This window comes from Amblyomma americanum, chromosome 3 (genome assembly GCF_052857255.1).
Source record: "Amblyomma americanum isolate KBUSLIRL-KWMA chromosome 3, ASM5285725v1, whole genome shotgun sequence".
NCBI lineage: Eukaryota > Metazoa > Arthropoda > Arachnida > Ixodida > Ixodidae > Amblyomma > Amblyomma americanum.
In genome coordinates, this window is record NC_135499.1 from 64,911,339 (window position 1) to 64,933,172 (window position 21,834).

Sequence of the window (21,834 nt, forward strand, 5' to 3'; positions counted from 1 at the left end):
AAGGAATGTCTAAAGGTGATACGAATTAAAAACATACTTTTTAAGCGCTTTCTAAAAACAAAAGATATGGGCGACCTGAAGAAGTTTAAGGCTGCGAGAAATAAAGCTAACAGTATCAATCGGCAAGCCTAAAGAAACTACATGAGTAACCAATTTAACGACGAAGTAATAAAGGACTCTGATATTGTTTGGGAGACTCAGTAATTTGCTGAACTTAAAAGAGAAGACTGTAGTAGACGAAATAGTCACACAGGGCACTCGCTTGTCCGGTTCTCAACTAGCAGATGCTTTCAAAAATTTCTTCATGTCCATTGCAGACGGCATGCAACCCAACCAATACATCAGCAGCATGAGTCAAAAGGTTAGCAAAACGCGTTACAACTAACGAAGTTCTGTCGGTCCTACAGGCGCTGAAAAGTAGTAAAAGTAACGACATTGACGACCTCCAAATATTGCCAGCGAAGTACGCATCCCACATACTTGCACCAATATTAGAATACATAATAAACTTGGCATTTTCCTCAGGAACTTTCCCGAAAAAGCTACAGATTGCCAAGATTACCATAATTTATAAAAAAGGCGACGAAAATAATTTCTCCAACTACCAAGCTATATCGATCTTGCCAGTTTTTCTAAATGTTTTGAAAAGCTTTTACAAGTGCGTGTTACAAGCTTTGTTAAGAAACAAAGTCATATCAGCTTCCCAGTTTGGTATTGTCGAAGGAAAATCAACAGAAACAGCGTTATTAACCATGAAGGAAATTATATTAGAGTCATTTGAAGAAAAAGAACTAACTCTCGGAGTTTTTGTGGATTTTTCCAAAGCTCCATAAATCACAAAATATTATTTCTTAAACTTGAGCACTATGGATTTCGCGGCATATTCCTTCAGCTTTTAATAACATATTTAGAGCACCGCCAGCAACGGGTTGTAATCAACAACTCTTCATCACACCTTAGGTCCATTCATTCTGGTGTGCCGCAAGGCAGTATTCTTGGACCTACACTGTTTAACATCTATATTAACGACATTGTGAACATTGACAACAGCGCTAAATGTGCAATGTATGCTGATGACGTCAGCATATTTTTCAGGGCTAAAACACTTAGTGACTTGACATTGGTACAGAATTGACATTGGTACAGAGTTTTGCTGATATATACCACAACTCCCAAAGGAAAATTAAGCTAAAACGAAGAAATCCCCGCAGTTCATGGATTGAATAAATTCTTGAACTTTGCTACATTAAAAGCAAACTTCAGAAAAAGCTCCAGGAAATGCCAGTTGATAAGAGTACAAAAGATGAATTTCGACAAATTAGAAATAAAATAACAGCAAAAAAAAGTAGCTAAAAAACGTTATCACCTACAGAAATTCTTCACTCCTCGCTACGATTTCGGTAAAACCTGGAGTATTGTAAACACGGTTCTAGGAAGATCACCTAGGCATACAATAGCTGATACAATAAAACAAGCTTTCCAAATGTTGAAAGCAAGAAACTGGCTGAAGATTTTAACCGACATTTCATTGACTCAGTGACGAAATTACTTGTGCGTAATGCTTTGTGTGGTGCTCACAACGCATCAAATAACTCAAACCTTAAAAACAGGCAATATTCCTAATAAATTGAAAACCAGCGTAGTAAGGCCCCTTTTTAAAGAAGGATCACGAAGTGTTTACGATAACTACAGACCAATAGCTATCCTTTCATCTATTGCCTGCATCCTTGAAAAAATTGTGCATGTTAATATGGTGTCATTCTATCAGAAATACAAATTACTAAGCCAAGCTCAATACAGCTTTCGACCAGGATATGACACGACTCGCCTTTTAGAAGACTTTAATGATTTCATCTGCTCCGAAATTGACCAGAACCGTATTGCTCTAACACTTTTTCTTGACCTTCAAAAAGTGTTTGATACAACTGATCATCAACTTCTCCTACATAAAATAGATAATTTTGGTTTCAGGGCGCCCTACCAGTCATTCTTTTGCAGTTATTTCAAAGATCAACAACAGTGTGTAAAAATAGGTGACTGTTACAGTACATTCTTGGACATTAAATCAGGAGTACCTTAAGGGTCGGTCCTAGGACCCCTCTTATTCAATATTTACATTAAAGAAATTGCCAGTTTGCCGCTGCAATCCAAGCTGTATTTGTACGCAGATGACATGGCCCTTGCACTACCAGGAACGTGTTATAACGAACTCGGAGGTATACTTCAAACAGATATAGAGCGTGTGCACTCTTGGTTTACAAGCAATGCAATAGTCGTTAACAAAGCCAAAACAAAGCTTATATGTTTCCACAATCCTCATAAAGTCATAACAAATACCAAGCGAATTTACCTACATAACTCTTGTTCCGAGATTTGTTCATGTATCCCAGTACAATTAATAGACAGCACAAAATACTTAGGAATGACATTCGACAGCACACTATCTTGGAATATTTATATCGCAGAAGTTTCAAAGAAACTAAGAATGGTATGTGCACATCTCTACTCCCTGAGGTCGTTATATGATGCACCTATACGAAAAATGGTGTATAAGAGCTTAGGTGAATCTATTCTAAGATATGCTCTTACTATTTATGGTTCTGCATCCACATACAAATTAAATGTAATAAATAGTGTTTTTTAAAAAAAATGCATGCAGCCTGTCATATAGTACACAGTTTCATAGTGAACGTGTATTATCTAGCATGAATCGTTTTAATATGTCATTCATAGAAAAACAGTTATTTGATATTTTATACAAACATTATTTCTCATGTTCCTTCAAAGTGAAAAAATAAAATCACGACCCCTACGCCACATAGAGAAATTTAGTATTCCACGTGTGTACACTAATTATGGAAAGAGAACCCGCGCATTTTATGTACTTTCATGCTTCAACAAATTTGAAACCGACAACACCTTCACCTCTGGTCGAAAAATTAAGGCGATTATACGGTCATTTGTGCAGTCAAATGAATGACACCATGTACTTTTCGCATGCTGCCCTTATTAGACAATTCATTTGGAACAATGCTTTCTTTATATGTGGTGCTCAAAAGATAATTCAGTTGCAAAAATGCCCTGTCTGGTTTTTTTATGTGTATTGAGGAAAATACAATCTTGTTCATATTCGATGCCAGTACTAATACCCTGTTTTGAGCCTTACTACTTTGTGGCACACGTGTTTGTTTATTTCTTTTGAACATTTATGTGCTTTCAATATTTTTTTTTTCTTTTTTTTCTGCAAGGCTTTGTCCTGATGCAGTCATGCTATACTGCCCAGCCACGCTCACAAGCATCAATGCTTAAGCGGGCTGGTTATTATCATGTACAATTGCCTGGAAATAAACTATTATTAAAGGCTATTTAAACTCTGCGCAAATTGGTTCAATGGAGTACTGAATCTTTATTGAAAATTAACACTAACAAAACTAATGCTGTACTTTTTATACCTAAGAAAAAACCACTAGAACATTTACCTACACTAACGCTTGGTTCTCAAAGCATTGAAATAGCGGTGTCAATAAAGTGTCTGGGTGTGACACTGCAGTGCAATCTTTCATGGGACATACACATCGACAATCTTGTTAAAAAACTTGCAAAATGCACAGGCATGTTATACAAAGTCCGCTCTTTACTACCTCTGAGTGTCAGACTTTGTTTATAATGCACTATTTCTATCTAACCTTTCATATTGTCATCTTGTGTGGGGTACAACAACATAGTCAAATACATATAGGTTACAGAAGATACAGAAAAAGGCCATTCGTATCATTGCAGATGCCTCGTTTACTGCTCACACTCAACCTCTTTTTGCATCATTAAAAGTAACTACAATTAATGACCTATATAATTTATTGCTAAGTAAACGATATGAAAGAAAACCAAAAAAATCATGACGCATTCTTTGATAGCACAGCTAACTTACGGCCCAAAGCTAATTACTACCCAACATGTAACAATGACGTCTGGTAGGTGCCATCCTTTCATACTAATTACGGTCATCAAAAGCTCCAACGTATAATTCCAACTCTTCTTAACCGGCGCAATCAGCCCTGAGGACATAATGATACGGTTTTTCTTGCTGAAGTTTTCTCCTCCTTTTTCCATTTTTCTTTTCTTATTGTTATTCTTCGTTTTTCTTCGGTGTTCCTGAGCATTTTGTGTTAATTCTGCCGACTTCACTTATTTATTATTGCAAGAGAATGTTCACTCCTTTTTTATTGAATATGATGTTTACCTATGCAATGTAGTCTCTGTTTTTTATTTTTCTGTCTGTGTTCTGTTGCTGCCGGTTTTTATGTACGGGGGTGCGCCCCTCTGTCAAGCCAGTCATAGGCTTTTTTGGTGCACCCCTAACATCCCTGATGTTGAAATAAAGGTATTGGTATTTGTATTGTTTTTTCTGCTCTACAGCCAACATCCATCCGCTCCCATCGACACAGTTCTTCCATACCGCCCTGCCTCATCTGAGTGTACAACTATTTCTGAAGCCGCCCAGCACGCCGAAGACTGCCGCCAGATTGCACGGTCGCTCACGGCAGACACTCAAGGGCGCCAGAAATATTGCCATGACGACGGTCAGCTTGATCCGGATTTCCCACCTGGTTCACTTGTCTGGCTGTGGATTCCTTCCACTGCTCCCTGCCTCTCAAATAAACTTCTTTCGAAATACCATGGTCCCTACCGCGTCCTGGAGCGCACATCCTCGTGAACTACCTTATTGAGCCCCTCACACCGTCTTTCGATCTTCGCCGACGTGGTCGCGAGACTGTGCATGTCCAACGACTCAAGCCATACTATGACCCGGTTGTGTTGTCGGCACCCTGAGTCACCAGGATGGCTCCTTTTCTCCCCGGGGCCATTGTGAAGAAGAAGAAAGGCATCCTATATTTACTGAGGGCGCTCAGACCGAGCGCCTGCTGACCAGAACTGACGAGAGACTCGGTCGCCGCCGTGGTTTCGCCGCAGCCTCAGCATTAACCTAAGCCCTCGTTACAGTATTTGTGTTACCTGAAGTGTGGATTTTTGTTGAAGCTGCAAAACACATAATGACTTCACAGAGGTGGTGCCACACAAAAAATAGCAGGCACATTGGGCTTCGGCTTCACTCTCTCTAAGGGCAACTCCAGAATGTCACACGCTCTGCCCTTCGCTTACAGAAGTGTCATGGAATCCATGTGACAATGCATGTGGAGGTGCCCAATCTAACTCTGCATGTTGGCACAATAAATTCCAGATCAATGTGCAACCATAGATGCACATGAGAAGAACACAGCCCAACCCAGTACTTCCCAGAGAGGACACACCATCAGGTGTCATAGCCTGTCAAATCTTTTCTTCTTGTCATGTAGAAAAACATCAAAGCAACAAACACACAAAATAATGCAGTGATGAACCACTCTTGGGGATGAAAACAAAAATTCTAAGAACAAAAACCTGCAACAATCATTTCATGCATGCTCATACATCTGGTGCACCATCACTTTCAAGCATGCGGATATTAGTCACAGGAAGAACCTGTGGCCGTATACCCCTGTCACACGGCCAGTTTCAATGCCCATCGAGTCGAGGGCCTTCGAGATTCTCAATCGCCATCGAACTTGAAGGGGTTGTGTCGCTGCTACACGGCAAATCTCAATGGCCATTGAAATGGTTCTCGTGTCTCACACCAAGCTTGCGTGGCGCCACAATCGCTACTTCGGATTTTGCAAAAATAACAAAAATATTCATGAATGTGCACTAAATGCTTAAATCCACGCATACGCGCATGTCGTTTATAACCCCTTTAATTGCACATACGCGACCGACAGATGCAGACACTGCTGTAGCCACTCTAATACAAGACGAGCCAAAACCAAGCCAGTCCAACTGTGTCGGAGCGCTGCTTCGTCAGGCTTAACACCTGGTAAATCGCCTTGATATCTGAAAAACAAAAGCTATTTGTATCTTGAAACTTTATGTGAGGGTAAGAAAGGGCATATCGAAGGTGAATACAACAGTTTAAAACATGATATTGCTTTGCGCGATTAGCGACGAAGCTGTTATCGCTGTGAAGCGCGCGGGCCGGGCGCCGCCATGTTGTCAACGTTATGTACGCAAACGCAAGCAATGCAAAGACCGCAACGCAAAATTAATGCGCTTAATGCGCTTAAAACCAGTCTGATACAATTTTATAATTAGTGTACAGACTGCTTGCATTAAAGTTTAGGCGAATAGTGCTTGTTCATGTTTTTGTACCGTGAATGTATCGTGTACGAAAGAGCGCTTGGCGCCGCTTGAAGCAACGCTATCAACCTTGGGCAGTGCTCGAAGGCCCTCGAAATCTCGATGGAGTTCCGCGCTGCTCCGTTGACTCGATAGACTATTGACTCGATCGCCATTGAAACTGCCCATGTAGCAGCGCTCGTTCGCCTTTGAGTCGATAGGCTATCGGTTCGAGGGCCTTTGAAATGCCCGTGTGACAGGGGTATTAGATTTATGTACAACTCCTATCTTCTGAGTGCTTGGGGCAGTTCTGCTTTGTCTGTCGCTGTCCCTTTTCAACTGTCCGTATATATTCATGTAAGGACTGTACCCCCGACTTGGAAGTCGGTAATCCGAAGAAAAAAAACGTTTCAACTAAAAAATTTTCATGTGCATATAAATTTTCCTGTACGGTATGTTTTGCTGGCTGCTAATAGAGTATGATAATTATGTGTGACACTTGGTACAACCACGGACACGTCGTCTCGCGTTCTACATAATAGACTGCCTGGAACTGCATACACGTAATGTGACTGGCAGTTGCACTGGAAAGGGCAAAACGCTACTGGAAAGATACCCTGCTTCCACGCAATCTTTGTGTTTCCTTGAGGCAGTGCGCCGCGCAACAGGCTAGGGCGCCAACAGAACACACGCCATAGTAGGGCACTGTTGGCCTGGTATTGCTAGGCCTAGCCTGTATTACATCAAACACAGCCTAGGTGCTTTGAATCTAGTCGCAGTTTATCTATAACAGGTATAACCTTGCTACCAGTTTACCATCACAAAAACACCTCACATTAAAAAAACATACACTGATTTCTGCAATTTAACTGATTTCTGCAAGGCCTTCAACATTGAAGCATTTGCAAAAGCAGGCCAGGATAAGGCCACCTCACACCAACAGCCATTGATTGCATGCGTGAAGCGCTGCTCTGAACTGATGGTCACTATCATTACTGTCAGTCAAGCACAGTATCTTCAGAAGATCTTAACAATTTGGGTCACTTGACACCAGCGAGTAACGCGATCTTTTACTCTGGGCAGTTAATTATCACTGGTCACCCACACTTTCATTGCATTACATATTTGGAGGATTTGGTGGGGCTATACTGATTCATCACAAAAATGCGCGTCCTTGCACACCCGGGTGACATGTAATTGGTGGTCTGCGGCAGTCGGAAAAATTCATTGCAAAGATTACAGTCCCATGTAAGGGCAGCACCCGATCAAGACTGCGATAAACAAACTGAGGCTCTTACACGATTATGCAAGTCTTATGCTGCTGCAGTTTTAACGTGATAGCATTAACGACCCCTTTGTTTAGCAAATCTGGTGTTGGTGTGAGCGAATGACGAGCATGGCTCTGGCAGGTGGTAGCTCGCAGATGACATGGCGAGGCACAGATTGGTCGTAGGGTTGTGTGACATCCCATGACAAGGCGAATTGCGGAGGAGCTTCCAACTTGGGCTTCTCAAATCAAATGGGAGGCTGAGGGAAATAGAACCCTACAGAACCCTCCATTCTGAGCGATACATGCTCCCCATAGCAGAAGAATCGAAAACTTAGCGAATTGGTGCATCTTGTGGAAATAATAAACAGTGCAGCGACGAAAGACAGGAACGAAGAAAGAAGAAGGACAAGCACTGACAAACAACCAATTGTTTTGTTTTTTTTTTCTCGCAAAGTCGGACAGCCGGAAAAACCGGACTTGCCCAGGACCACAGTGATACTCTGAAGTTTTCTCTTGTGCCGAAGGATCGCTTACAGCAGTGTTGAACATGACGCTGGTTAGAGCGTACAAGCTTTGAACTGAACTCGTCACTTTGCAGAGTATTAATGCCTATGTGTTTTCCAACAAACCTCAGTTGTTAGTCTGTACTTGTCTGTCTTCTTTCTTCGTTCTTGTCTGTCGTCGCTGTGCTGTTTTTTACTTCTTCAATATGCTCCCCATAGGCCATGCAGGCACGGACTTATCGAGGCAGGCTTTTTAGCAGTTCATGTAGCAAGTCAACTGGCCAGAAGAATAAAACAAGGATGAGATACAAGCGCCGTAATCTACTGCGTGATAAAGACAATCCCATCTGCCAAACACTTAGACCTTCCAGCTTTCTGTGCAGGCCACTTAGTGCATCGTAAGAAAAGGTTGCAACAAATTTCTAACACATCTCCAGAAGCAAAAATTACTTTGTTACTGTCCTAAATGCAGTGCATCAGACTTGCTCCCGGCATCATTCTCAACACCTGAATCTCAATGGCAACCGACCAACACAGTGCTGACAAACCACGTGGCGCCTACTGGCCACAAAAGAGCCAACATGTGAGAGTCTGCCCTCTCACAGGCTACCTTTTAGTGGTGCTAGTATTACAGTAGTACTCCACTGCAAGGTAGAAGGAATGTTCCCACACACCCACCGTACTCGCTGGCTCCCTTGAGGAAAGCTCCGATGGCGCCCAGGTAGCCCTCGTGCCTCAAGAATGAAGCCCGGACCTTGCCCTGTGCGCACATGTTTCGTGTTTAACACCCGTGAGAAGTGAACGTACAGAGGGAAAACATGGAAGCTGGTGCACACACAGTATGACCACACATGCAAATACAGGTTTATGCCCTCGCTAGAAAAATGACACCCGGACTGCCAGTACCTAAAGCTTCGCCTTTGATATGTTGCAGTAGTACTTGCTGTAGGGTTAGTTGGTTCGTACTATAAATTTTAACAGCACAAAGGACACAATCAAAGGAAATACAGGAGCTCTTTCTGCTCTTTTAGTATTCCGTGTGATTGTGTGCTTCACGTCGTTCAAATTCATGTCACACAGGTATTTTGAAAGCCCTCGAACCGATAGTCTATTGACTCAAACATAAATTGAGCGCTGCTACACGGTTCATTCTGACGGCCATCGAGTCAATGAAGCAGCGCAGAACTAGTGCACTACAGTGTTGCCCAAGGTTGCTAGCATTGCTTAGAGCGCACCAATGCATATTTTCACGCACGATACGTTCACGGTACAGAGGCATGAACAAATATTATTCTCCTAAATTTTAATGCAAGCAGCAAAATATTCGTCTGTACAATAATTTTAAAATGATATCGATCTGGTTCAAAGCACTTGTATTTTATACTCTTCACCGCAGAAGATGGAAATGTAAGCATTATCAGTGTTGCCAGGGTGTTACAAAACTGCGGCAGCAAATCCTACAGAAGGCAGTGTCTTTTAAGAAAACGCAGTTGGTTTTTAATAATAACTAAAAACCTCCTATAACTCCAAAAAAAGTGTATTTATACATTTAGTTTATATTTATAAAAATATTTTTGTTACTTATGCAAAATTGACAGTAGCAATTGTAACGCCACACAAGCTTGGCGTAAAACATGAGAACGATTTCAAGGCCCTTGAGATTTGCCATGAGGCAGCAACACAACTACTTCGAATTCGATAGCACTCGCATATCTCAAAGGCTCTCGACTCGATGGCCATTGAAACTGGCCATGTGACAGGGGTGTAAGAGTAGAATGTGATAGCATTATCAGGTTCCCATTTATATCGCCTACTCAATTACCTAACTCCTAATTAGCATACTCATAATTACTCATGTACGCATCATCAGTAAGTCTCTAAGACACTTCACTAAGTTAAAGACCACAACGTATTCACTATGTCCACCTTTATTTAGCTTGAACCAACAAGCCTTAATGGCGTATGTGTCACGTGCTCATCACACAATCTGAAACTCTTGGGTTAGATTCTCACCCAAATCCAAATTCACCAAATTTTTTTTTAACTCAATTTTATTATTTCTTTGCTTCCAACTGGATTTCTCGCTCACGGCCAATCACATTGACGACACCAACACTGGCTTTTCTGCAACATGGGACCCTTAATGCTATCACGTTCATACAAATTGAGACTGTTACTGCATGTTGCCATGCTAGTGTTGCCTTTGCAAAGGTAGCACTAAGAGTAGTAGAACTAGCAGCCTTATATGCAACATTTTTACACTTAACGTGCCACACTTTTGGCCTCCACAGGTTTAGAGATCTGAGGCACCGGAGCGACACTGCAACAAGGTGCCACCTAACATATTTATGGTACTTCAATCAGCACGTAGACCATGCTCTCTATAATTGCCTATACAGCACGCTGAGAAAACACAACCCGTATTTCAGTAATGGTAGTTTGTTAAGGGTTTATTCACAAACCATAACAAGTGGCATTTTGCAGTAGGAGTGAATAAGCAAATTTTGAGGCAAGGTTCAAAATTTTGCAGCAGCAGTGTTTGGGCTAGTTAGGTGTGTACTGAGGATCATAGAAGCGCTTAAAAGATGAAGACAAAGAGAGATGAACATGAAAGACTGACACAGACTGTGTGTCTTTCTGTGTCTTTATCTTTTGAACACTTTTACGATTCTAAATTCAAAATTTTGTCATCTCTGCCTTAGATGGTTTAAATGTGATGAATGAAACATAGCTGGCAGCATGAGATGGTCAAACTAGAATACAGCAATGAAATTGCACTTAGCACAACAATCTTTTTCAATGCAGCATCTGCTGGTAGTGAACAACGTAGTGCAACTTTCATGCTTACATTCACAACCAGCAGCAGGATACACACGTTTTTGTGTGTGGTAAACTGAACTTCACGACGGATTTGGGATAATAAAATGTTGGAATTTTAAGCCACTCTTCACCACTGCAGTCGAGAGACCTACCAGCAGAAGCTCCACAAACACAACTAATGCTAAACAAAAAACAAGTGAGTTCAAAATGCCGTGGAAGTGGTTTTTCTGAGAAGTGTCTTTCCCTATTTCTTTCCGGTCGGTGCGGCATACAAACAACCCACCTTGCTCCAGTAGTTGATGGCAAAGGAGATGGTGTGCATGCTGAGCGGGTGCCCACGCAAGAAGTAGCCACCGAAGTAGACCCGGTCCAGGCCATGCATGAGGGCATACAGGCTAGCAATCTGGCCAATGTCATTGCTGATCATGAACAGCAGGCTGCGCGCTATGTCCTTCTCGCTGAACTCCCCTGCAATTGTTCCATTGCCCCGACACTGTTCACTTTTTACCATGAGGCTTGACTGCTTTCAGCCCCATCCCCCATCAAGGTACGAACAAAGAGGTACAAGTTGCCCAGGAAGTAAAAAAAAAAACAAGAAAGTAAATGAAGTAGAGTTCTGGGAGTAAAGTACAGTATATCAATTCTGGCTTGGGCTAGTAGGCTCATGCTGAACTATTAGAAACAGTGCAAGAGAGGATGTGGACAATGATAAGGAACACTTACAGACAAAACGGCGCAGACTTCCATCCTTTTGGTAGCTAGCGCCCATCTTGTTTGTAAGCATTCCTTATTGTCGTCTAAGTCTTCTCTCACGCTGTTTCTAATAGTTCAACAGTATATCAGCAACGTGGAGTTCAATAGGCATACTGTGCCTATGCATCAAGGCTTCAGTGCCTCATCTGTGCATTTCTAGTAAACAAAGTGCACACATTTCTAGTACTCTGGATGCAAGAACAATAGGGACAAAGAACCATATTCCATTCACTCATTGTGCAACTACCAATCCGTCTTTTGCCCTGTTAAGGCAAAAAAAACCTTGAGTGCACCTTAACCGCATCGAGACAACTTGACACTTTCATGCATTTTAACACCAGCACTTGCAACAAAGTCATAGTGCCTGCAAAGTGCTTGACTTCAGTTCCTATCATCCTTCATACCTAAGAAAATTTTCATCATTAGGCTTAATTGCATTTTTTTTAGTTTGGTACAGCAGTTTGGTTTTAGTTTCATTTGGTTTTATGAAGTTTAAATCTTCCTGTACCGTGACATAGGCCATTGATCATATATGACCGATGTTTTGAACCTGCCGCCAAAAATTCAAGTAGGCACTCCTGGACAAGCTGCACCATCTAGTCTGCTTCTATAACACCATTTCTTTGGTTTCAGTTTTGTTTTTTGTTTTTTCATTTTCTACCACGATGAGATGATGTGAAAAACGAAACTTTTACCGGACATAGTGCATTGGTCATTGATCCTGGCGTCCAATTCATCGCACGCTCTTCAAAGGTTAAAGGCTAGATTAGCATTTTTGTTGGTTCTTAAGCTATCCATTTTTTATCTTAGAGTAGCAGTGGTGAGTTAGACATGTGTGGAATGTTTGTATTTCGGTTCTGATTGCGAGAGTTTATCTCAGAGGCCTTGGACATCAGCACATGCCCACATGTGTTTTGCTTTACCCTTTCATGTTGTATTTTATGTAGTGCACTTGATTTTTAAATGTGAGAGTGGTTTGTTTGGTGATTTAGGATCTCCGCAACATACTGCAAGGATATTTTACCAAAGCGCCAGCAGATTTTTGATTATGATAATGTCAAGGGAGGCCACGGCCCCCTTCTCACTCATAGAACCTATGCGCTACCCACCGAAAAAAAATGAAGAAAAGAAGGAACTGCAAGCTTTGCTATCAAAAAACAAGAATAGAACTCAGAACAAGTCTAATGTGCAACACATCCCACATCTACATACACTTCATGTCCTCATACGACTGCTTTCTCTAGTGGCACAGCGGACATATTCCACAACTTGAAAGGCCACGGAGAGTGCAGTGTATTATGTACGCAGTTGAAAATCAAAAGAATGGTAGCTAAGAGCATGTGCAACATTTTTAATATTTAAATATTTTGCAATCAACTTCTGGCTCAGTGCAGTGGCTTATTTTCATCTTGCTTGCATTCTTTTTTTGTGTTACCAGCATATTTAATCCATAAGTTTTCTAAAAGTTTTGCACACACAACTCTGGTATTTTTTTCATTTGGAAGTATAACCAAAATGGCTGTGGTTTAGCTCTGGTTAAACCTGGAGTGACGTGATTAGTGATTCATTCTCTCCCCGCTCTTCCCCTCTCCACTTCCCCTCTCCACTCGGTTTTAGCCGGCGTGCCGCGCCACCGACAGCTGCTCTACCCCACGTGACATATGGCGGCGTAGAGGCTCGAAATGCTAGCGTAACGTAGCTATTGCTACAATAAGCTACTGTTTGATGTATTATAATGCGCCTCGAATCCTGGCACATCCACGCTAATCCGAACAACATCAACCACACAAAAGGACACCTGCCCCTAGTATATGCCTAGTTTGGCTGTGCAACTCAAAGAAGAAAAATCGCCATTGACCGCCTCCCCACATGGTGGCAAATATGTGACTCACAGCCTTAAACCCCCTCCTTCGCCCTCCCCAACACCTTTCACATCACAGCTTTCATTCTTTTGACCTCCTCCTCCCCTATATACTTACTTAAAGATGCTAGCTACTGCCTCCAGTCACCCCTGATGAAGGAGCCGAGCCGGCTTTGAAACACTGGGTTTCAAATTAAGTTTTGGGTTGGAGATGTACAGAGTTTATTATAAGCAATGCATTCAGCACTTGAAGAATTAATTTGTATTTTAAAACAGCCAAAATCAGTCATTTTTAAGGTTACAAGCATGCCAAAGTGGGGGGCTCCAGATAGTTTCAACCAACTGGGGTTCCTTAATGTGAACTGACATTGCACAGCACATGGGCCTCTAGCATTCTGCCTCCATTGTTAAATGTAACCGCTGCAGCTAAGATCAGCCGCCAAGCACCATAACCACTGAGCCACTGTGGCGGCTCACTACATCAGTGAACAGAAAGCACAAAACAAGAAAGGAATGGTGTAGCCAACTATGACCCAGGGAATGAATAAATAAAGAAAATAATTATAAATTATTTTTAATAAGCAAACATTAAACTAGCTTCACATGCGGAAACAAGGAGCAGCTTCCTTCTCTACAACAACTAACCAGGCAAAAAATTCTGACAAGAGCTATCACTTGAGTAATCGTGAATAAGGGAGTAAATAATCATTAGCATCCATGCAAGCACAGCTATAGGGAAAAGTGTACAGCTTCCACAGAAACTTCACAGCTGAAGGAAAATTTATGCTGATCCGCGGTTCAAACCCAAGCCCACCACCTCACTGGGGCAGCCACTCTACTAACTGACCTAACCGGGATGGCTAGCATATGCTTGGGCGAGAGCGAATTGCTGTTCTAGTTAGCTCAGTCAGTAGAGCAACTGCCTTGGTGAGGTGACGGTTCCACGTCCGAACCCCAGATGAAGACGAATTATTCTTAAACTATGAAATATCTGTGGAAGTCATATAGCTTTCCTCTGTAGGCATAAGGGTGTGCTTGGGTGGATGCTAATGAGTAATTACTCTCTTATTGCTAATCTACTCCATACTGGAAAATGCCCCTAAACATTGGACTAAACAAGAAGTATCTGTTGTATCATTACTGCTGTGCCTTCATAAAATGGGATAGCATTTGGAAGATGCCCTACCTCCAAAAATTCCAAAGGACCCCCAAAATGTTGGAAGCAGGCCCAATCAAGGAAATGGATTAAGGTGAATGATTAAGGTTTCGTGCTACTCACTGAAACCTGGCTGAACGACAATATTAGAGACAGTGAAATATTTTCCCTCAACCTTAACTACACAATTTACCGGCATGACAGGAAAAACAAGAAAGGCAGAGGCGTTCTCATAGCCATTAAGAACACCTTGTCTTCGTCTCACATCTTTAGTCACAACACCCTTGAACTCACGTGGGCATCCGTGAATGACAGGGCAAAAAAAAAGTCGTTTTTGGTATTTGCTATCGGCCACCTGATAGTGATTCATCCTTCTGTGACACGCTATGCCGTGCTTTGAACGACATCAAAGATAAATTTCCAAATTTTCCCATCTATTTATTCGGCGACCTTAACTTCCCAGCATTAGCTGGCCCTTACTCTCAGTGATTAATAGGTCACCTTCCAACGAATCAAAACGCTTCCTTGATCTAACACTAGACTACAACCTACACCAAGTCATTACATGCCCCACAAGAGGAAGTAACATTCTTGACCTACTTCTGACAACCTCTCCCGATGATGTAAAAGGCATAACCATATTACCAGCTATTAGCGATCACAACCTAATTCACATCCGCCTATCATTGTCCATCACAAAGCGGTCCCCAACGAAAAAGATAATAACCGACTACAAAAGGGCTAATTTAGATGCCATCAACCTCGCATTGTCAGAATTTTATAACTCTTTTGTTAAATCCTATTCTGCTCGCTCGGTCAATGCCAACTGGGAACTTTTTAAAACTACAATGCTCACATTGAAAAACGCACACATTTCGTCCTTCCTTGTAAAATCCAATAGTAACAACGAATGGCTCAATAGAGACCTGAAAAGGCTTCTTAACAGGAAAAAGCGTCTTTATCGTAAGGCTAACTTGCATAACCTGTCTGGAACTTGGGAGCGATAAAATCAATGAGCTAAAGAATACAATGAAAAATTAGCCTCCGCCAAATTGAAGTTTTTTTCTTCGGACTTACATTCTATCCTCCAAACAAACCCTAATAAATTCTGGCGTATTCTCTCCCCCAAACTGCGATCCTGTAGAATTGAGCTTCTTGACGCTGATCGTGAGCCCATAGACAATAATAAGTGCGCGGCTGTTTTTAATAATTACTTCTGTTCAGTGTTCTCCTCAGCAACTAGCAGCCCAAATGTTTTGCCAGCCATCGCCGCAATACCCATGCCACAAGTCACAGTCACACCAGCAGGAGTAGCGAACTTAATCAGTTCTCTCAAAACTTCATCATCGGCTGGCTGCGATAATATAAACAGTAAACTCCTGAATAATACTAGTTTAGTCTCAAGCCTACCTGCATCTAATTTTTACCCAATCATTGGAATCCAGAGAAGTCCCCCGATGACTGGAAGATAGCTGAAATCATCCCAATATTTAAGAAAGGTGACCACACAAATCCTTTTAACTATCGTCCCATTTCGTTGACCAGCATTCCTTCAAAATTACTTGAAGATGTTATATCGTCAAACTTAATGAGCCATCTAGATTCAATTAACTTCTTTTATCCCCACCAACACGGTTTTCGAAAACACTATTCCTGTGAAACTCAGTTGGCTGAATTCACTCATGACATCCTACACTTGATGGACAATAACCTTCAAATAGACGCCATTTTTTTAGACTTTTCCAAAGCCTTCGACCATGTTCTTTATTCGCACCTGCTCACAAAACTCTCCTCCCTAGGCATTCCTCATAACCTAATAACCTGGACTGATCATTTCCTAAATGGGCGCATGCAATTCACTTCATGCAATGGCTACCGCTCATCCGTTACCGATGTATCATCAGGTGTCCCCCAGGGGGCTGGTTTATCCCCACTGCTATTCCTCATTTACATTAACGATCTTCCATTAAACACAAGCACCAAATTAAGACTGTTCGCGGACGACTGTGTAATATACAGCCCCCTTCGTGATCCCACCGATAGTCACCTGCTGCAAAAAGATATCGACACAATAGCCACATGGTGTGACACATGGCTGATGCCTTTAAAGCTTGATAAATGCCAACTGTTGTCGTTCTCTCGCAAACGCGCAGTCAACAACGTCATATATGTATCTCGGATTGCATCTGACATCTTCACTATCTTGGGTAAACCATGTCCAAAGAATATGTTCAGATGCCTCCCGTGTCTTAGGTTATCTACGACATAACCTCAAGTCAGCATCTCCCGAAGTAAAAAAAACTTGCTTACCTAACATTTGTTCGTCCCAAACTTGAATTTGCATCATCCATCTGGCATCCCTCTCAGGCCTACCTCACCGTCGAACTTGAGGCCATCCAAAACCGCGCGACCCGTTTTATCGCTTCGGAATACACAAAAGAAATTAGCATCACTGCACTCAAACGTTCTATCTCCCTCCCCACACTTTAGTCACGCCGCACTATTTCACGCCTTTGCCTACTACACAGCTTTTCCTACCATCCGACGTCAAAGCACCCCCTGCTGAAACCACCGATCCGAACTTCCAGTCGCCTCAGCCACAGCCACCCCATAGCCAGCATCAAGAGCCGTACTTTAGCAATGAGCAGTTCCTTTTTTCCTGACGCAATAACCCATTGGAATGCCCTGTCAAACGACATAGTTTCATGCAACGATCGCAAAACATTTCGCGCGAAACTCACTAGTCATTTTCAGAACACGTGAACCTGTAGTTGCCCTGTACTTTTTCCTGTATTTTTTCCCTTTATTTTTGTGCATTTTTGCTTACCCTTTTTGTAACCGCTTGATCCTCCTTTTTTTAGTGTTTACAGTTCCAGTGTTAAATTCATTGTGCCTATGTTTTCATCATGAGTGCATTTACACAAAACCATTTGTAAGCCCCTCCTTATGTAATAATGCCTTCGGGCCTTTAAGGATGAATTAAATGAAATGAAATGAAACGAAATGAATTAGTGGAGATTAATAGGTAGATTGCTGGAGATTAGTAGGATGTAGTATAAGGTACATTTGTGGGAATGAGTTGGTCGGGTTAGTATAATCCGAAATGATAATCCCATGAAAGGTACCGAAACATCCTAATCCTCAGATTTTAAAATTTGGCGATGCTGATGAGGTCATGACTTTTTTGACCAATCAGGGAATTTCGTGACGGTGAAGCCGGAAATATTTTGTTAGACTACAACCTAAATGCTATCGCACTACAAAGTGACTATGCATATATAGCAGGACAGGTTTACTCAAAGCTGGTTTCTTTCAGACCATGCCTCTTTCAACTAGAACAATGGGTTGCATACCTGCACAACAAAGCAAAATTGTTTCCAGAAGCACAGATAGGCTGGCATGCAGCATGCACTCGTAGCATTATTCACCGCGAGAAGAGGCAGCAGCTGGCATGTCTTTGGCACTTTTATTTCTCTGCTCTACTACAGAATACGGGTGTTGGAATGCGATCGATAGAAAATTATTTCTATCTTGCTTCGATCCCCTTCTTCTCAAAATTTTTCTGATCAAATGTTTTCTAGCAAAAATCCCCCTGCCCTTCTGTTCTTTTCTTTTTGTTCTTTCTTTCTTTCTTAATCTTGCTTATCTGCAGCTATTTCCTTTTTCTCTCCTTTTTTTTCTCACTGCTTTATGTGAGCGCATGCTTTAGAGGTGCACTAATATCAAATTTCTGGGTTCAAAGTGAATACGAACAACAGAAACTGGTGAACTGAATGTTTTTGAATAATTCTGAATATCAGTGCAGTTACTTCAAACTAAACACTTTTCCATAAAACACACCTAGAAAAAGAGAGATACTGCAAACAAATTTCATTTGCATCTATCATCAGCATCTTTCTATCATCAGCATCATTCGCTATACCTGTAAGGCCTACCAGTCTTTAAATAAGGAAGGGGAATTATGTAGTAGTAATAGCAACGAACTTTATCTTGCAGGCTAACACCTTGTAGCAATTGCATTCAGTTCTAATATCACGGTTTGACTTTTGCTCACATGACAAAGGTGGTTACTGAATGCTGCCGTGAATGACTGCAAGGCGGCCAGTTACCTCCTCAGTGGAGGTTTGATGTCAGCGGTCGATTATTGAAGGGACAAGGAACAGGGCACCGGTGGCAAAATGCAACAAGGCGGCTCATGAAACAGACACAAGAACAGCTGCCACACTCCCTAGCGATGACTGAAGACAAAGCACCAGTTATGAAATACCACACCAAATGCAACATTCACAACGACCTATAGCCGTCGTAGCTCTCGCGTATGGGTTTGGCCGGACTGCAAGGCCTATGGTAGGCCCAAACGCTGTTGCAAACTGCGAAGGCGCGAAAGCGAAACCATACCATTAGATGCTCCAGTTGGCACTCTGCACCGTATGCGAAGCGGTACGCAAAGTATGCATGTAAATTAAGAATGTAAGTATGCAAAGTATAGTAGGTATATTAGTAAGCAAAGTAAATTAAGTAGACAAATTATGCATGACGGCTTTTTAATTTCAATTTTTTTTACTTGCCCTATTACTATAGTGCAGCCTCCCCTCCCAAAGTAGCTAACAACTGAGAGTGAAGATGTGCACGCACTTGTCGAATCCTCTTCCTCCTTGCCACCTGTGCCGCCACTGGAACCTGTGTGCCGCACTGTCTTGCCAAACGAGCAGGCGATGAGGTCACTCGTCAGGCCCACTGCCTCATAGTTGCCACCGTAGATGTCCTTGACAAGCATGTCCACCGTACGGTGGTCACCCTGTTCTGCCAGCTCCAGCAGCTCATCAAAGCTCTGTAAAAGCATGCATGCAGAGATGGCATAGTTGGAAGATGCCCTGCACCATGCATCTATTAACTAGAGAGGAGACTGAAGTGGCATGTCCCTGAAGGCCAGCGCAGTATACAGCTTTCGAATGGCACAAAAGGCAAGACAAGCCTTTTAAGCACTCGTTCATGGTAATGAAAGAGCTCGGCACTTGGGAAAAATGAATGCTACACTGGTGTCCCTTCGACACAAAGAAAAGGTCAGCAACTGATTCCTGAACGCAAGTTGCGCTGTCATGAGAAGCAACAATGAAAAGAAGAAAGGTTTACTATGAACCACACATGACTGCTAAGACAGGTATTGCCATCTGGGCTAAACACTGAAGACATCATGAGAATGAGACAACATTAAAGTACACTATCAACAGCATGTACAAGTTCACACATGTCAAGGCCGTAGGAAATCACACAACTATCATTTACCTAATGTACACAGGATGCACTTTTGTCGGCATCATCAAAACTGGGTACCCCAAGCCATCTACAAACAACAAAACAATCAATACAGCTCAAGCTCACATGGCAAACAGAGTTCAGTACTATAAGGGACTGCTGCTATGATACTGCAGTGACCCAATGTGAAAGCAGTAGCCTACCTATTAATAACAACATGCTATTCTAGCCACAGTACACATAGATATCACAGCACAAAAATATGCTTGATCAAGAATCAACGCCCCGCAGCATAATCAATGAAGCGGGCATGTACAGGAGTTAAATTATCATGCTCTGGTATCACACGATCCTGTCACATGTCACATCCAGCTGCAGTCTACAGTCAATATGGCTTTAATGAATATTTCTGTAATACCGGTCAGCAGATCAGAGACTATTTTACTCTGCAGTTAATCTCTTTTTATAATCCTCTACCATGGCTTGACTAAGATCACCGCTGCAGAAACAGTTTCACTCTGCTATGCCTTCTGAGCCTACCACTGATTGTGCAAATGCTTTATCATTTGTACTGGCACGATGCACTGACCTCCTATGTCGTTACTCGACGCAATCACTAACCGACTGCGTTTCTCAATGCTGCATATTGTAGCCTACAAGAATGCTATGCAAGCAACAACAGTCCTCACATACAAGCACGGTGATCCCAGGCACCTAAAAAACAGTGAGCAACTTCTGTTGTAGGCTGCATGCAACCACTACACAAAGGATTTATTACTCGCTCATATCAAACACATCATCAAGTTTCACATCGAGATGCACTTCAAAACAGCTCTGCAAACTTACCTCTAGAAACCCACCTGGCTTCAAACCAGCATCAGGGCTACTTTTTAACCTGGTAACACAGCCTATTCCTGGCTGTGCATTGGCATAGCTATAGGCTCACTCAGCCAGACAACCCCAATTTGAAAAGCATATAATGCACACGAGTTAACATACAACCTTTGTCTGTAAAGTTCAAAGACTGAGTCCATTAAAAAAAAAATGCGTTTTACATTGAAATCATTTGTGCAGCACCCCTTCGAAATAGTCTCCCTTGCAGTCTATACACAGCTTCCAACGTTTCTTGAGGTCTTGGAAACAGTTGGAAAACGCTTGTTTTGGCAGAACTGTCACCTCCTTTGTCGTGGCGTCTTGAATGTCCTCCACGCTCCCCATCCAGCGACCTTTCAAGGCTCTCTTCACACGAGGAAACAGGAAAAAATCGCATGGGGAGAGGTCAGGCGTATATGGCTGATGGGGAAGTTAAGTAATGCTGTGCTTGGCGAGAAATTTTGTCACGCTGAGAGCAGTGTGCTGCCTTGCATTATAATGGAGAAGGCTGCATTGTCCAGATGCCCGTAAGTCAGAGCGATGGCATCGCAGTGGACCATGCATGTGTTGGAGCATGCGAATACAAAACTCCTGATTCACCGTATGCCCTTGTGGGACGACCTCATGGTGTATGACACCTCTGGCATCGAAAAAAACTATCAGCATCGTCTTTGTTTTGGTCTCCTGTTGCCGCACCTTTCTCGATGCCGGAGAGCTTGTGGACCACAATTCGCCGCTCTCCCTCTTTGTTTGAGGATCGTATTGAAAACACCATGTTTCGTCTTCACTAATGATGCTGTCGATAAATGCAGCATCCTTCTCTGCCTCGGACAGCAAATCAGTGCTCACTGATGCCCACGTGTCCTTCTGGTCCAGTGTGAGGGAATACCACACGTCTGGCATTCAGCTGTCGTTTCCCCACGTTCTCACGCAAAATTTGGTGGCATGTTGTTCTACTAATGTCGAGAGCATCTGATAGCACGGGGACTGTAATGGTGCGGTCTTGCTGTACGATTTTCCTGATCCGAGCCATGTTGCTTTCATTCCGTGTGGTTGAAGGGCGCCCCTGCCTTGTGTCGTTTTCCACCGCCATTCTCCCCAAAACGAACCTCTTCTGCCACTCGAAAACTCGCGC

General features: G+C 42.4%; 1 protein-coding gene across 1 annotated transcript in view; it reads right to left on the reverse strand.

Moving 5' to 3' along the window:
- Positions 1–21,834, reverse strand: part of LOC144124629 (4'-phosphopantetheine phosphatase) — a 207,347-nt gene that overhangs the window by 79,386 nt on the left and 106,127 nt on the right. Inside the window, exons 6-8 of the mRNA XM_077657428.1 lie at positions 19,206–19,401; positions 11,084–11,268; positions 8,659–8,740 (exon numbers count right to left, since the gene is read on the reverse strand). Of these exons, the coding sequence (XP_077513554.1) occupies positions 8,659–8,740; positions 11,084–11,268; positions 19,206–19,401 (463 nt within the window). The remainder of the gene's footprint in view (positions 1–8,658; positions 8,741–11,083; positions 11,269–19,205; positions 19,402–21,834) is intronic.